The following is a 13613-nucleotide window of genomic DNA, read 5'->3' on the forward strand; positions in this document are numbered from 1 at the left end:
AGTAATACACCGGTGAGCTCAGATGTACGAGGACGAATCCAGAGGGACTAGAAATGGTAAATAGGGTGAATATTAAAAAACCTAGAAATACATTTTTTCTCAGTGTCTATAAAAACAAGATTATGTAAAACAGTACGAAAACACTGTATTACCGAGTTTGTAATATAATAGATGAAAAAGTGAAAGAGCACAGGAACGGGAAGAGGAAACAGAGCTACACTGGAGAAGCTTCTGTCTCTTACTGCACTTAAGGAAGTATAGTCTGGGGCGCCTGGGTGGTTCAGGGGGCTGGGCCTCTGCCTTCGGCTTGGGTCGTGATCTCGGGGTCCTGGGATGGAGCCCCGTGTCCGGCTCTCTCCTCAGCGGGGAGCCTGCTTCCCCCTCTCTCTGTGCCTGCCTCTCTGCTTGCTTGTGATGTCTCTCTCTGTCAAATAAATAAATAAAATCTTTAAAAAAAAAGGTAGTATAATTTGAAGTAGAAAGTCCGGGAAAAAATTTATATAGTGATCCCCAGAGCAAGTGCTAAGGATATAATCAAAGAAAGGTTTAAAACCGTTAATTAATGGGATACTAGCAAATACCAACAATACAAATGAACAAAGTAAAGAAGGAACAAAAAGGACAGGACGGCTATAAAACAATGAGCAAAAATGGTAGGTGTAAATAAACTGCCTGCGTACTGGGCCTCAGCCTTTGACACAGGCAATGTCCTAGCTCCCTAACAAGATAGGCAAGGATAGCCACACCTTCTATTCCAGGAAGCCAGGCACCAGGCTCAGGCAGCTGCCCTGGGGCACAGGTGAGGTCTTATCTGAGCTGTGCCTTTTTTTTTTCTTTTTTTTTTTTAATTTATTTATTTGACAAGAGAGAGAGATCACAAGTAGGCAGAGGCAGGCAGAGGGGGGCAGAGCAGGCTCCCTGCTGAACAGAGAGCCCAATGCCGGGCTTGATCCCAGGACCCTGAGATCATGACCTGAGGCAGAGGCTTAACCCACTCCACTGATCCACCCAGGTGCCCCCGCCCGTGCTTTTTGTTTTTTTGCGGGCACTCACCCTGCCCTGGTCCCCTCCGAGTTTCATTTGCCTCCTTTCACAGTCACCTGCGGCCCCAGCAGCTGTGTAATCATGGACCTCACTTTGCCCCAGGTACACACGGTCCTCTCTCTTATGGAAGCAATTCCGTCACTCTCAAACCGCATTTCATCCCTTACTGGCTTGTGCTTTATAATCACAAAACTTCAGGAAGGACCTCACATTTAGAACCATAGACGTCGGGAGAGTCAGCAGTGAGTCACCTGCAGCGCCCGGGGCAGCCTGCCTTTGAGTCTGAATTTCCCACCTGCAGGCTTTGCAGCCTCAGTCAGGTGACTTTTCCAAGCGTCGGTCTTCTTGCCATCTGTGGGGTGAGTACAGGCAGCACAGACTGTCCCCCGAAGGCCGAGGTAATGGTGGGAGATGAGGCTCTGGGGCACACGCCGCTTAAATAAAGCAGATCGTGGACGCTGGGAGACTACAGTAACAGACTTAGCGAGACCTCACTGTGGGCCCGGCACTTTGCATAAATCACCTCAGTTATCCTCAAAACAACCCTGTGTGAGAGGTATTACCTCCCATTTCACAGACGTGCAAACCGAGGCCCGAGGGACCGCTCCCGCCCGCCCCACTCCTGGGACCCCGGGCACCTCTCGTCTCTGCACGTATTCTCCTTAGGTTAAGCGGGGATAATACAAGGCACCTATGTCCCATGGGCCTGTGCGGACTCGAGGGCACTATAGCCATCATCATCATCATCACAGCATTTAAAAACTCAGCAGGGAAAGAGGTTCCCTACAGCCGCGCTGGGAGGATCCCGTTGTGGACCCGCCGCGCTCAACCCGCGCCTGCGCAGACTCCGCGGGGGGGGCGGGGCCTATAGGATGACTGCCGGCGGCCGCAGGTGGCGCATGCGGGGAGGCAGTCCGCGCAGGATCCGTGAGCGAGGGGCGTGGCTCTCTGGGGGCGGGGCTGTCAGGCGGGTCGGCGTCCACGCAGACTTCGTGAACGAGAGGCGGGATCGCCGGGGAGGCGGGGCCGCAGGGAGGGGCCAGCGTCCGCGCAGACTCCGTGGGTGGGGGCGGAGTCGCCTGCGCGGGGGCGGGCGCCGCGGCGGCCGTGGGGCTGACGTGGAGGGTCCGGGTTAGCGGGCGCGCGGGGCTGCGGGATTGGGGAGCGGCGGGCCGGGCCGGGCCCTCGGGCCCGAAGCGGCGGCGGCGGCGGTATAAAGCCGGCGACAGGGAGCATGTAATGTCGGAATGCGGAGGCCGCGGCGGCGGCAACAGCAGCAGCAGCAGCGACGACGCCGAGGACGAGGGTGGCGGCGGCGGCGGCCCCGCGGGCTCCGGCTCCCTCAGCCCGGTCCCGGCTGGAGCGTCCTCGGCGGGCCGGCTCCGCCGCGGGCTGCGCGGCGCTTCCCTCATGGCGCGCCGGCGGCCCGAGCTGCTCTGCGGGGCCGTGGCGCTCGGCTGCGCGCTGCTCATCGCCCTCAAGTTTACCTGCAGGTGAGGCGGCCCGCAGCCCCGGGGCCCCGGCCGGCGGCGCAGGGCCGGCTTGGGGCCCGCAGGGTCCGGGGCTGGAGAGGCCTTCGCGGGGGCAGTGGGGCCTGGCTTCCCCTGGAGCCACCGACCGGACCCTGCTCTGCCTGCGGCCGTGCCCGCCACTTTCTCCCGGGCAGCCAGCCGGCGGCCAGGCGAGGTTTTCGGGTGCCGCTCGGGACCCTTCCTTCGTCCCCTTTTAGCACCGAAGTTAGTGGGCCAGGTTCTGAGCACCTGTTGGGGCGTAATGGGGCGCACCTGTCACTTGTGCCCAGGCTGCGGGACCCTCATTTTAACACCCATCTTGTTTCCCTTATGCCTCGGGTGTGATGAGATTCACGACTGTTAAAGAGTCCCAGACCCCTTCGAGAATCCGTGCCCGCGTCCATCTAACGATTATTTATCCACACGTGCTATGGTGGGCAACACTCCCCCGGGGGAGCGTTGAAGATAGAAATCCACCCCCCCCCTTTCCAGAGGGTGGGACAGGCTTCAGTAAACAACTTACTGTAATTTTAAAGGACTTCTGTAAATGCTGCCGGGATAGAAGGGTTGAGGGTGGGGCAGAAAGGCCTTGGTGACCAAGCGACAGAGGAAGCTCACCCCAGGAGGAGGAAGGGCCCAGTGCCCGGAAGATCAAGATCGGGGGTAGAGTGTCCAGGGTAGAGGGAGCCAGAAGTGCAAAGGCTGGAGGAAGCGGGTGTTTTCCTGGAAGTGCAAAGAAGACCTGGGTAGGCTGGAGCTTAGTGAACAGGAAAAAAAAAAAAAATTAAAGTTACTGTGCCTTTTTGGGGGAAGGTACCCACATACAGCATGTTCTTTAAACTTCGGGAGTACTTTTGGTCCCTCAAGTCCTCAGTGAATCTTCTGGGACTCCCCAATTTATAAGTCTCTGTTGCAGCTGACTGGCGTATTAGTATTAGCCAAGAGGAAGATTGCAACTTGGAACATTTTCACCGGGCGTAGTGTGTGGCTTCTGTTGTCAGAGAGGTGTCAGAGGTTTGGGAATTTTAGTGGAAAGAGAAAAGAATTAGGATAACTGTCATTGATCACTTGCCAGGAACCAGCACGGTTGTTCATCCTTGGCACAGTAAGCCCCACTCCAGGGCTTACTGACGTCTGTTTGTTCACCGATAGAAATAATGCTTCGTGTTTGTTCTGAAAGAATATGGCTTTAAAAAGCTAAGAAATTCCTTTGAGATTTGCGGAAGGAGGAGGAGTGTAAATCCAGTTGTTGGAGCAGGCAGAGCAAGATCCCTGCCGGCTTCGGAATAGGAGTGAGCCTGCCTGTCCCTCTTCTTTCTGTGCCCCTGGCAGATATAAACAGTCTTTCAGTAGACTGAGATTGATTTTTTACTCCTACTTGATTGAATGATGTCATGATACTGTTACAGGCTTGAACCTTTCTGGCCCCCTTTTTCTGTTTTACTTTTTTTTTTTTTTTTTTTTTTTTTGAAGATTTTATTTATTTATTTAATTGACAGAGATCAGAAGTAGGCAGAGAGGGAGGCAGAGAGAGAGGAGGAAGCAGGCTCCCTGCTGAGCAGAGAGCCCAAAGTGGGGCTCGATCCCAGGGCCCTGGGATCATGACCTGAGCCGAAGGCAGAGACTTTAACCCACTGAACCACCCAGACACCCCTCTGTTTTACTTTTTAAGATTGTTGCATTAGGGGCGCCTGGGTGGCTCAGTGGGTTAAGGCCTCTGCCTTCGGCTCAGGTCATGATCCCAGGGTCCTGGGATCGAGCCCCGAATTGGGCTCTCTGCTTGGCAGGGAGCCTGCTTCACTTCCTCTCTCTCTCTGCCTGCCTCTCTGCCTACCTGTGATCTCTGTCAAATAAATAAAATCTTAAAAAAAAAAAAAAGATTGTTGCATTAATGAGGACAATAGGATTTTTTCCAAAATGTTATTTTTATTAATAGCTCCGGGCCTAAAATAAGGGACAGCCATCTTCGGTGTTGGTTGCTTAGCTGAGTTCAAACCAGATAATATAAAAGAGGTTAATTTGGAGTAGAGACGCAATAATTGTGCAGTTTGGGACCTTTAATCTTTATTTTACCTGCCTTTCTAGGCATTGAATCTCTTTGATGGCATTCTCCTCCCTTTGCTTTCACCCTGATTTTGGAGGGAAAAAGTTGTGTGTATCCATATATGTATGGCGCATATATTCATTTTGCTTTATTGCATTTTGTGAATTCAGAGCTGCTTCAGAAGGAGGTGTAGGGTATGCATTTCACAGGAAAATTGGGAGTTGTAACCAGCCCTTGCAACCAGTTCTTGAGTTTCTCAAACCTCAGACTGAGCGTTCAAAGCTGCAGAAATCTTTGGTCTAGATTGAGTTTCTCAAAAACTTGTAGCAAGTTGAAGAGTTAAAGGGAAACTTGTGAATGTTTCTGGTGGGGCAGAGGCAGGTGTTTCTTTTCCCTGGTTAATATTTGCTTTTCCATGGGCCACGTATTTTATCTGGCCAGTGTACTTTAGGAACAGCTCTGAACATGCGGAGCAGTAATACTAAGTGCATTGTTATGCTTCCGCTGTCACAGATCTACATTTTCCCTCAGATTGTGTTATTTCACACTCAACATGCAGTTTGATTGGGGGAGAATCATCTCGAAAGGGGGAGTTTTGGAGCTTTTAATAACGTGTCACACACGACTTTCCTCATCTCTCTGCATGGCTGCCTGTCATCTCTCTGCTTTAAAAGATCCCCTGTCACATCACCCTGTTAAATTCTCCACTTAGCGGTGATCCTTTTGTGGGTTTTGGTTTGTTGTGTACGTGTTCGGTTGTTTGCCTGTTTTCTTCCTTGAGAAAGTAACCCCCTGAGAACATTATGGTGTTCTTGCTTGCTGCTGTCACCTTGGTGCCTGCAGGGCAGTTTCTGAAGCGTACTCCCTTTTGCTCAGTGAACATTTTTTGAATTACTGCATAAGTGACTCAGTTTTTCAGGTTCTGGAGATCTTTTGCATAGACAGAGCTCCCTGATTGCAGTGTTAAAATGGTAGTTTGAGTGGATAAGTAGGAGATTGGCTCTTTCGGTACTGCTACTTTATGATATTAGTAGTTTTGGGTTAAAATAGGGAAGCAACGTATTTAAGTCTGTCTTAATTCAGGAAGCTAACACCTTCTAGATGCAGAGGAGGGCAGGGGATTCTTTCCTTTATGCTAAATGACCCACTCCTCTTAGAGGAGGTTGGGTCTTGGGTGTTTACATTTTCCTTTTTGGTTCTAAATACCTATCTGTCTACTGGATATCTCAGAGCTGGCAGCACTTTCCTTCTTGTTCTTCCTTCCTGCTACCTTGCTGTATTCTGAGAAGCCAGCATGTCAGGTTTGTTTGATCACATATGTGAGCATAGAACATAATGATGTGGCCTTTAGGGTCATCCCTAGTAAAGCAAATGGGCCTCTGACACGTAGATTCTGAGTGTTCTTAATTATGTCTGTCTGTGTGGGTTTATATTAAATCTGCCTTTGCATATGTTCAGGTGAGATAGGAGGGTCAGTTTGTTGGTTTCACAAATTATTGAACTTCAGAGGACCAGGAACCATAAACAATGAGGATCTAACAGTGAAAAAGATAGGGTTCTTGCCCTCAGGGAGTTAATGCTGTGGTAAAGTAAATAGATCATAGGTAAAATAAGTAAGTTGCTAATTGTGGTAAGGGGTAGAAAAACAACCAACAGGGAGCTGAGATTAAAAAATGAGGTCTCATCCTTTGGGTAGAGTTGTCAGAGGAGGAGACACACCAGCCAAGATGTTTTCTCATCAGCTTCATGGTGGCATATTTTACATTCAGCTAAATTACAAATTTTATGTGTGCAGGTTGATGATTTTTGATAAAATTTAACCACCCTTTTCTTTTCAGTGAAGACAGAGAATGTTTTCTTCTCCCCAGAAAGTTTCCTCAGTACCCCTCTGCAGCCAGTCTCCTTGCTCCAGTCCCCACTCTAGACAGGCACTGATGTGATTATTTTGTTATAGATTAGTTTTGTTTGTTTTGGAATTTTACATAGATACATTCATTTTATCTGTATTCTTTATTGTCTGGCTTCTTCAGTGTAGTTATTTTGAAACTCATCCCGTTATAGTATGTATCAGTTCTTTATTCTTGAGAAATATTTAATTATAAGAATATATAGCAGTTTATTTTCTCACTTAATGAGTCACACTAGCTTCCTTATGCATACTATTTAGATAATTTACCTTTTCCCATCCTTATGCTTTCATCCTTTCTATGTCTTTATGTGTAAATTGGGTCTCTTTTAGAAAGCATTTGGTAAGTCTTGCTTCACTATCCAGTCTGGTATTCTCTTCCTCTTAACTGAGTGGTTTAGTCCTTTTATATTTAATGTAATGATTGATATTGTTGGGTGTAATCCTGCCTTCTGGCTATTTGTTTTATTTGTACCTTCCGGTTTTTGTTCCTTCCTTGGTTCTTTTCTGCCTTTTGGATTAATTGAATATTTTCTAGAGTCTCTGTTTTTATTCTATTGGTTTCTTGGCTAAACTACTGCAACAGTTTTATGCCATGTTAGTGCAGATGTGTGAACAGCTCAAGGTGTTCATTAAGCTCATTTCACCTGTTGGGATGCAGTCTCAGCCAAGATGTTTTTGTCTTGATGGGAGACATAGTGGCCACTTTGTGACTTCAGACCACTTATTCATTCTTTTCTATCTTCTCTTGATCTCTCCCTTTTGGGAACTTCAGGTATGCAGGCAGACTGTTTTCCAGGTAAACTGGGCTGCTACTTTGTTAGTCATCTTAATAACCTCTGGATCATGACATTGTTAACCTTAAAAATTAAACAGTTAATTATTTTACCAGAAAAATGGGTTTATTCAGGAATAGCAGAGAATTGCAATCCAGGACATGCAGGCTACGGCAAACCATAGGCAAGTCCCTCAGGAAAATGAGAACAACATTCTTTTACAGAGAAGGAGGAAGATGGGAGGGGGTGGTTGTGAGTGAAAGTCCATTGGAGAGATGCAGGAGTTTGGGGGGATGACAGTTTTTCAGTGGCTGATTGTTGAAGTCATCAGTGTTTTTGTAGGAGTTGTTACACATCTTTTCCAGTTGGGGCTTGTAATCCTCCTGTTGAAGATTCTCCCTTATAGTTTGTAATTGATCATTTTTTCATGTAATTGACATGGAGAAGTGTTGGCTCCCCCTTCTGGCCTCCCAACTCCATTTTAGTGGCTTCCCAATATATATCTGGAGAAATCTACCTTATTATTCATTACTTGTGCCTGAATGTCCTGTATAAGTACAGGCCAACTCCAGCTCATAAGCGTAGTTTTTGCAAAGTTGAGTCGATGGTAAGAATTTCCCATAGAAATGTTAGTGGTAGCCGTGAGGGCTCCCTCCCCTTAGTTCTGAGCAAGCTTACTGGTTATTCCGAAGCCCTGGAGACCAGCAGCTCCTGTGGAGAGCCAGGCTGCAGAGAGATGAGGGTGGGGTGTTTTGGGTGTAGGAGGCAAGGACATGGATTCTTCAAAGAATCCTTCTCCTCTGCTGTCTGCTGCCTTCCCGCCCCAACCTGGGGAGACAGTATTAGAGAGTTGTTTTCAACACAGTATTCATGTATTGCATTTTCTCAGCTAAGTACTGCCTTAGCACAGCCTGGTTTTTACTCCAGGGTGATATTTTGGGAACTCCATTTTCTTATTCAAGAGTTATTTCTTTTAAGCTGCATCCTCCCTCCACGTAGAACTGTTGTTAGAAGAAGATAAACTTAGCAATCTTGTTTGTGTTTGCTCTTTTTTAGTCGAGCAAAAGATGTGATAATACCAGCAAAGCCACCTGTCAGCTTTTTCTCCTCGAGGTCGCCGGTTCTTGACCTCTTCCAGGGGCAGCTGGACTATGCAGAGTATGTTCGCCGGGACTCGGAGGTGGCGCTGCTGTTCTTCTACGCCCCGTGGTGTGGCCAGTCCATCGCTGCCAGGTCAGAGATTGAGCAGGCAGCGAACCAGCTTTCCGACCAGGTAATGCTGACCCTCCGCCTGCCCTCAGGTGACTGTTTGCCCTGTATGCCAGGCTGGTTGCTCCCACAGATACCCCTCACCCCGCTGTCTGATTGAGCCAGGCTGAAGGCCAGGAGCCTCACTTTATAAATGGTAAAGCCTTTTGTAAAGAAAAAAGATTTCTGATGGTGAGGGTAATGGTTAGAGACCGGAGAGGGAGCAGATTCTGTGTTTCCTTCAGATGCAGATCAGTTCATCTCAGGGTGCCATGCTTTTTGGTTTCAGTGCTGAAAAGCCTAGTTGAATTTCTGTTTGATATTTGTTGATGACTTCTTTTCTTTTTCTTTTTTTTTAACGTTCATATCATTTATTAGAGAGAGTGCGCGTCTGCATGCACGAACATGGGGTTGGGGTAGGGGTAGGGAGGGGCAGAGAGAGAATCCTAAGCAGGCTCCATGCCCAGCATGAAGCCTGATGTAAGGCTGGCTCTCACCACCTGAGGTCATGGCCTGAGCCGAAACCAAGAGTCAGACTAAGCCAGCCAGGCACTCTGCTGTAAGACTCATTTATGTGTCATGACTACAGTGGAACATGTTGCTGTATTAAAAACACACGGACCAGAGCTATATGCATCGAGTACTTAATGAAGCTATACCTTTGTGCTAGGCCAGAGGGATGGGCGATGAGTCATCTGTATGGCAGTGGTTTTCAACCCAGTGGATCCTAGTTGCCTTTTATAAAACACATACATTATGAGGTGACTTTTGCTGTCCTGAAAAGTAATTCATAGATATAAAACTTCTGTACGCATATAATTGCAAAAGAGTCAATCCATTAATTATAAAGGTGGGGGAAATCAAAAGTAGCATGTCATCAGGTCATGTGTGTTTCAGGATGTAAATGCTTAGGCAGAATAGGTCCTAATGCGTTGTGGTAGAGACTCAGGTACTGCAGGGACACTGCTCTCATTGATTTGAGTTTCCTGAATGGTGGACAGCTCTTAGTAAAGACTAGAACCAAAAAAGTATTTTCTGTATTTAGGTTTACGTAAGAGTTGCCTTCCCAAGAAATTCGGTGCATACCAAAAACATGCTTTCGATTCCCATTTAAAATGGAATTAGGGGGGCGCCTGGGTGGCTCAGTGGGTTAAAGCCTCTGCCTTCGGCTCAGGTCATGATCCCAGGGTCCTGGATCGAGCCCCACATCGGGCTCCCTTCTCAGCGGGGAGCCTGCTTCCTCCTCTCTCTGCCTGCCTCTCCGCCTACTTGTGATCTCTGTCAAATAAATAAATAAAATCTTAAAAAAAAAATAAATAAAATGGAATTAGGTCCTAGGTTAGAATAATAACAGACAAGTTTTCCCCAGCCTCATTGTTCGGCAGGACATTTCAGACTGCTCTGGGGGTACTGTGCACAACTCTTTCCTGTGCAGAGCACTTCGAGCATTGTGGGCTGTCTTGCACAGTGCCTGCCCACCCCATGCCCTGTAGCTTCCCAGTCACTGCAACAACCAGAAGAGCATCCCACAGATTTCTAAAATGCTGCTGCTGAAACCACTCATCTGAGGTAACTGATGCAGGCAGCTGAGTTCCAGAAATTTCTTTGGAACTCTGGGTAGGTTTTTCTTAGAAACAATGTTATAAATGCTAGTGAGGCTTTCTGCCCAACCTAGCAAAGCCTTTTGAACCATTATAGATCCTTGAATGTGGTGCAAAGTACTGTTTAAATCTGGCTCTTCATTAGAACTCTTCATTGCCTAGGACATTGGTTCTGAGGGGGTTGATATTTTGTGTTCCAACTTTGGACCCATGGGATCGATCAGTTCCCTGTGCTCCCTTTACTCCCCTCCCCCTTAAAATGGCTAGCAATAGGGGCGTCACGCTGGCTCAGTTTGGGAAAGCCTGTGACCCTCGACCTTAGGGTTGTGGGTACAAGCCTCACATTGGGCAGTAGAGCTAACTTGAAAAAAAAGAAAAAAAGGGCTAATAATAACCAAACTGGCAGACACTTCGAGGGAGGAAGCAGGAACTCCAGTGGAGCACTGGGAGGCAAACAGTAGGTTAGCATAATAGATGTCACCACTTCATTCCTCAGGCATTCCCCAGGTCTTCTGAATTAAGAGAACATGGGGGAGCAAGCAAGGAGGGAGTCTACTGTGTTTAGGGCAGGAGTCAGTCACTTGTTGCCTTATTGTCAGCTGAAGCGGCCGTGTCCTCATGAGTGTTTACAGGAGCTGCGTTCTGGTGTGCCAGGGCCTGTGCTGTTTCTCATCACAGCTCTGCACGCTGGTGCTGGCATCCCTGTTCTTGGAAGCAGGACCTCAGACCTAGATGGTGGGGCGGTTGGCCAAGGATCACAGGATAAGTGGTGAAGGTTATAGTGCCGTCCACAGCTAACGGGCACTGCTTTTTTCAAATTTTTTTTTTTCAGCTTCTTCCAAATTGAGTGCTTATTACTCTGTGTTCTCACTAGGGAAAAGGAGAGGGTTTATTTTTGGAAACAGGCAAAAACCTTTTGAGCCACGTGGCTTTAGTAAAATTAGCAAACATGGTTGATTGTGCCCTATTTTTGAGTAAAAAAATGAGATGTCACCTTAAGTAAAGATATTGTTGTTTTCTATTCTCATAAATGGACTCTAAAAGGAGCTCTGAGTTTTGAGCAATATTGCTGTTTCCAGCGTGGAAGGAAGGCCTCTGAAGGTGACTTCATTTGTAGTCTTCATATTCTTTCAGTAGTATTATGAAAATGTTTCCACATAGCAAAGGTAAAGGAATTTTGTATGTACCTGTGAATTAAATGTGATTGACTTTTTTTTTTTTTTAAAGATTTTATTTATTTATTAGACAGAGATCACAAGTAGGCAGAGAGGCAGGCAGAGAGAGAGGGGGGGGGAAGCAGGCTCCCTGCTCTGCAGAGAGCCGGATGTGGGGGCTCGATCCCGGGACCCTGGGACCATGACCTGAGCCTAAGGCAGAGGCTTAACCCACTGAGCCACCCAGGCGCCCCTGTTACTGACATTTTATTGTCATTTATTCCTCTTACTATTCCTCTAGTCAGTGGTTCTCACCTAGAGGAAGTTTTTTCCCCCAGGGGATTTTTGGCAGTGCTTGGAGCTATTCTCGGGGATCAGTACTTGAGGTGGGGTAGCTGCTAGCGTGCAGGGGGTACAGGCCAGGAATACTGCTAAAGCCTCCATCCAGTGTGTAGGACGGCCCCTCACAACAAAAACAAATCTATGGAAAGCCCTGTAATAGTGGAAGGCTGAGGTGGCAGTAGTGCCGAAGTGGAAAAGTGCTCCTCTAAGCAATGACCCATCTGGTTTGGGGTACATTTCAGAGTCGATTGGAGACATAGGGACACTTCTCCTTAGGGACACTTCTCCTTAAATACTTCATCATCTACCTGTAAATAGGTGTTTAGTTTGTATTTTTGCTGCTTAATACTACATTTTAGAGCATAGCTTTAATTATCTTACTGGTTTTTAGTGTGGTCATTAAAAATGGTCCTTTGAGGGGCACCTGGGTGGCTCAGTGGGTTAAGCCTCTGCCTTCGGCTCAGGTCATGATATCAGGGTCCTGGGATCGAGCCCCACATCAGGCTCTCTGCTCAGTGGGGAGCCTTCTTCCTCCTCTCTCTCTCTGCCTGCCTCTCTGCCTCCTTGTGATCTCTGTCTGTCAAATAAATAAGAATCTTTAAAAAAAAATCTAAAAAAAAATGATCTTTGATATTTGTGATGTTTTATTTGCAGCTAACATTTTTTCCTTTTTCCCGTGCTCAGTTTGACTATCAAAAGATAGCTTTCGGGACGCCTGGGTGGCTCAGTTGGTTGGACAACTGCCTTCGGCTTAGGTCATGATCTCGGAGTCCCGGGATCGAGTCCCGCATCGGGCTCCCAGCTCCACGGGGAGTCTGCTTCTCTCTCTGCCCTTCTCCTCACTCATGCTCTCTCTCCCTCAAATAAATAAATAAAATCTTAAAAAAAAAAAAAAAAAAAAAAAAAAGATAGCTTTCCATTGAGTTTTAGTGTAATCATGCTTAGAAAAAGCTCACTCGTACTCATTCCCTTTAGAGTTCAAAGCAAATCATTTCCCTCTTGGACTAGACTGTAAAATACTGGACTCCTAGCTAGACACCGTAGATAAGAGTCTGTCTTGTTTATTGTGATGGTAGATGATGACCTTCTTTGAATATGGGTGATAATTTTTTTTTTCTCGCTTTCTGTTTCGGAGAACAGTTCCATTTCTGTGATTTTTATCTTTAAAATCTTGGTAGTTTTTCAGTTGTTATTCATAGTCATTTGAAACCTTTTTTGGCTCTGCAGGTGTTGTTTGTGGCAATTAACTGTTGGTGGAACCAGGGGGAATGCAGAAAACAGAAGCACTTCTTTTATTTCCCTGTGATATATCTGTATCATCGGAGGTAAGAATTTGAATTAGTTTTCTAATTCCAGTAAATTTCCAAAGTGAATTTTTTTTCTGTTTTAAAGTATTAAATATTCATTGTAGGAAATGGAGAAAATACAGATAAGCAAAAATAAAAGGATCTGGGTATTTTATCAGCAGTACACAATCGTTATGTATTTTCCGATATATCCTCTTCTGACTATACAGATCTACCCTCTTTTTTAAATTTAAAAAAAAAATGGGATTGTGTAGTAATAGTATTTCCTAAACTGCTTTTTCTTGCTTGTGTGAACATCTTTTCATACCATTACAATGTATGGCATTGTTTTTGAGAGTGCCCCCTGCCCCTTTGTGTGGCTATACATTTCAGACGTTCTGAAGTATTTTACTGTATGCACAAAGGTCCTTATCCTGTTACCTGGCAACATACCTAGTCCGGAGGGAATTTTAGCACCTTTTCAGCTGGGAAGAAAATTAACTACGAGTCCATGGTCCTTTGCCCATAATCCTGAAATCCAAAGGGTTTGAAAACCTAAAAGGTTTTCATAAATGTTGTTCCCATGTGCACTCACCTAGCCTGAAGTGACAAGAGGCTGCCTTTGGTCTTTATCCTACTTAAGGAGCCAGGTTATTATGCTTCAGAAATATTGGTGTTTGATTTTGGAATCCTTCCCAGAC

At 46.6% G+C, this 13613-nt stretch overlaps 1 protein-coding gene across 2 annotated transcripts in view; it reads left to right on the top strand.

Annotated features, from left to right (window-relative positions):
- Nucleotides 1-2164: 2164 nt before the first annotated feature.
- TXNDC11 (thioredoxin domain containing 11) overlaps nucleotides 2165-13613 on the top strand; it is a 60838-nt gene continuing 49389 nt past the window's right edge. Inside the window, exons 1-3 of one of the 2 annotated variants that reach the window (XM_059155480.1) lie at nucleotides 2165-2537; nucleotides 8338-8554; nucleotides 12854-12951. In XM_059155480.1, coding sequence (XP_059011463.1) covers nucleotides 2284-2537; nucleotides 8338-8554; nucleotides 12854-12951 — 569 coding nt within the window. In that variant the 5' untranslated portion in view covers nucleotides 2165-2283. Of the gene's footprint in view, nucleotides 2538-8337; nucleotides 8555-12853; nucleotides 12952-13613 lie in introns of those variants that run through there. The other variant, XM_059155481.1, reaches the window with a different exon arrangement.

This window comes from Mustela lutreola, chromosome 17 (assembly GCF_030435805.1).
Source record: "Mustela lutreola isolate mMusLut2 chromosome 17, mMusLut2.pri, whole genome shotgun sequence".
Lineage (NCBI taxonomy): Eukaryota > Metazoa > Chordata > Mammalia > Carnivora > Mustelidae > Mustela > Mustela lutreola.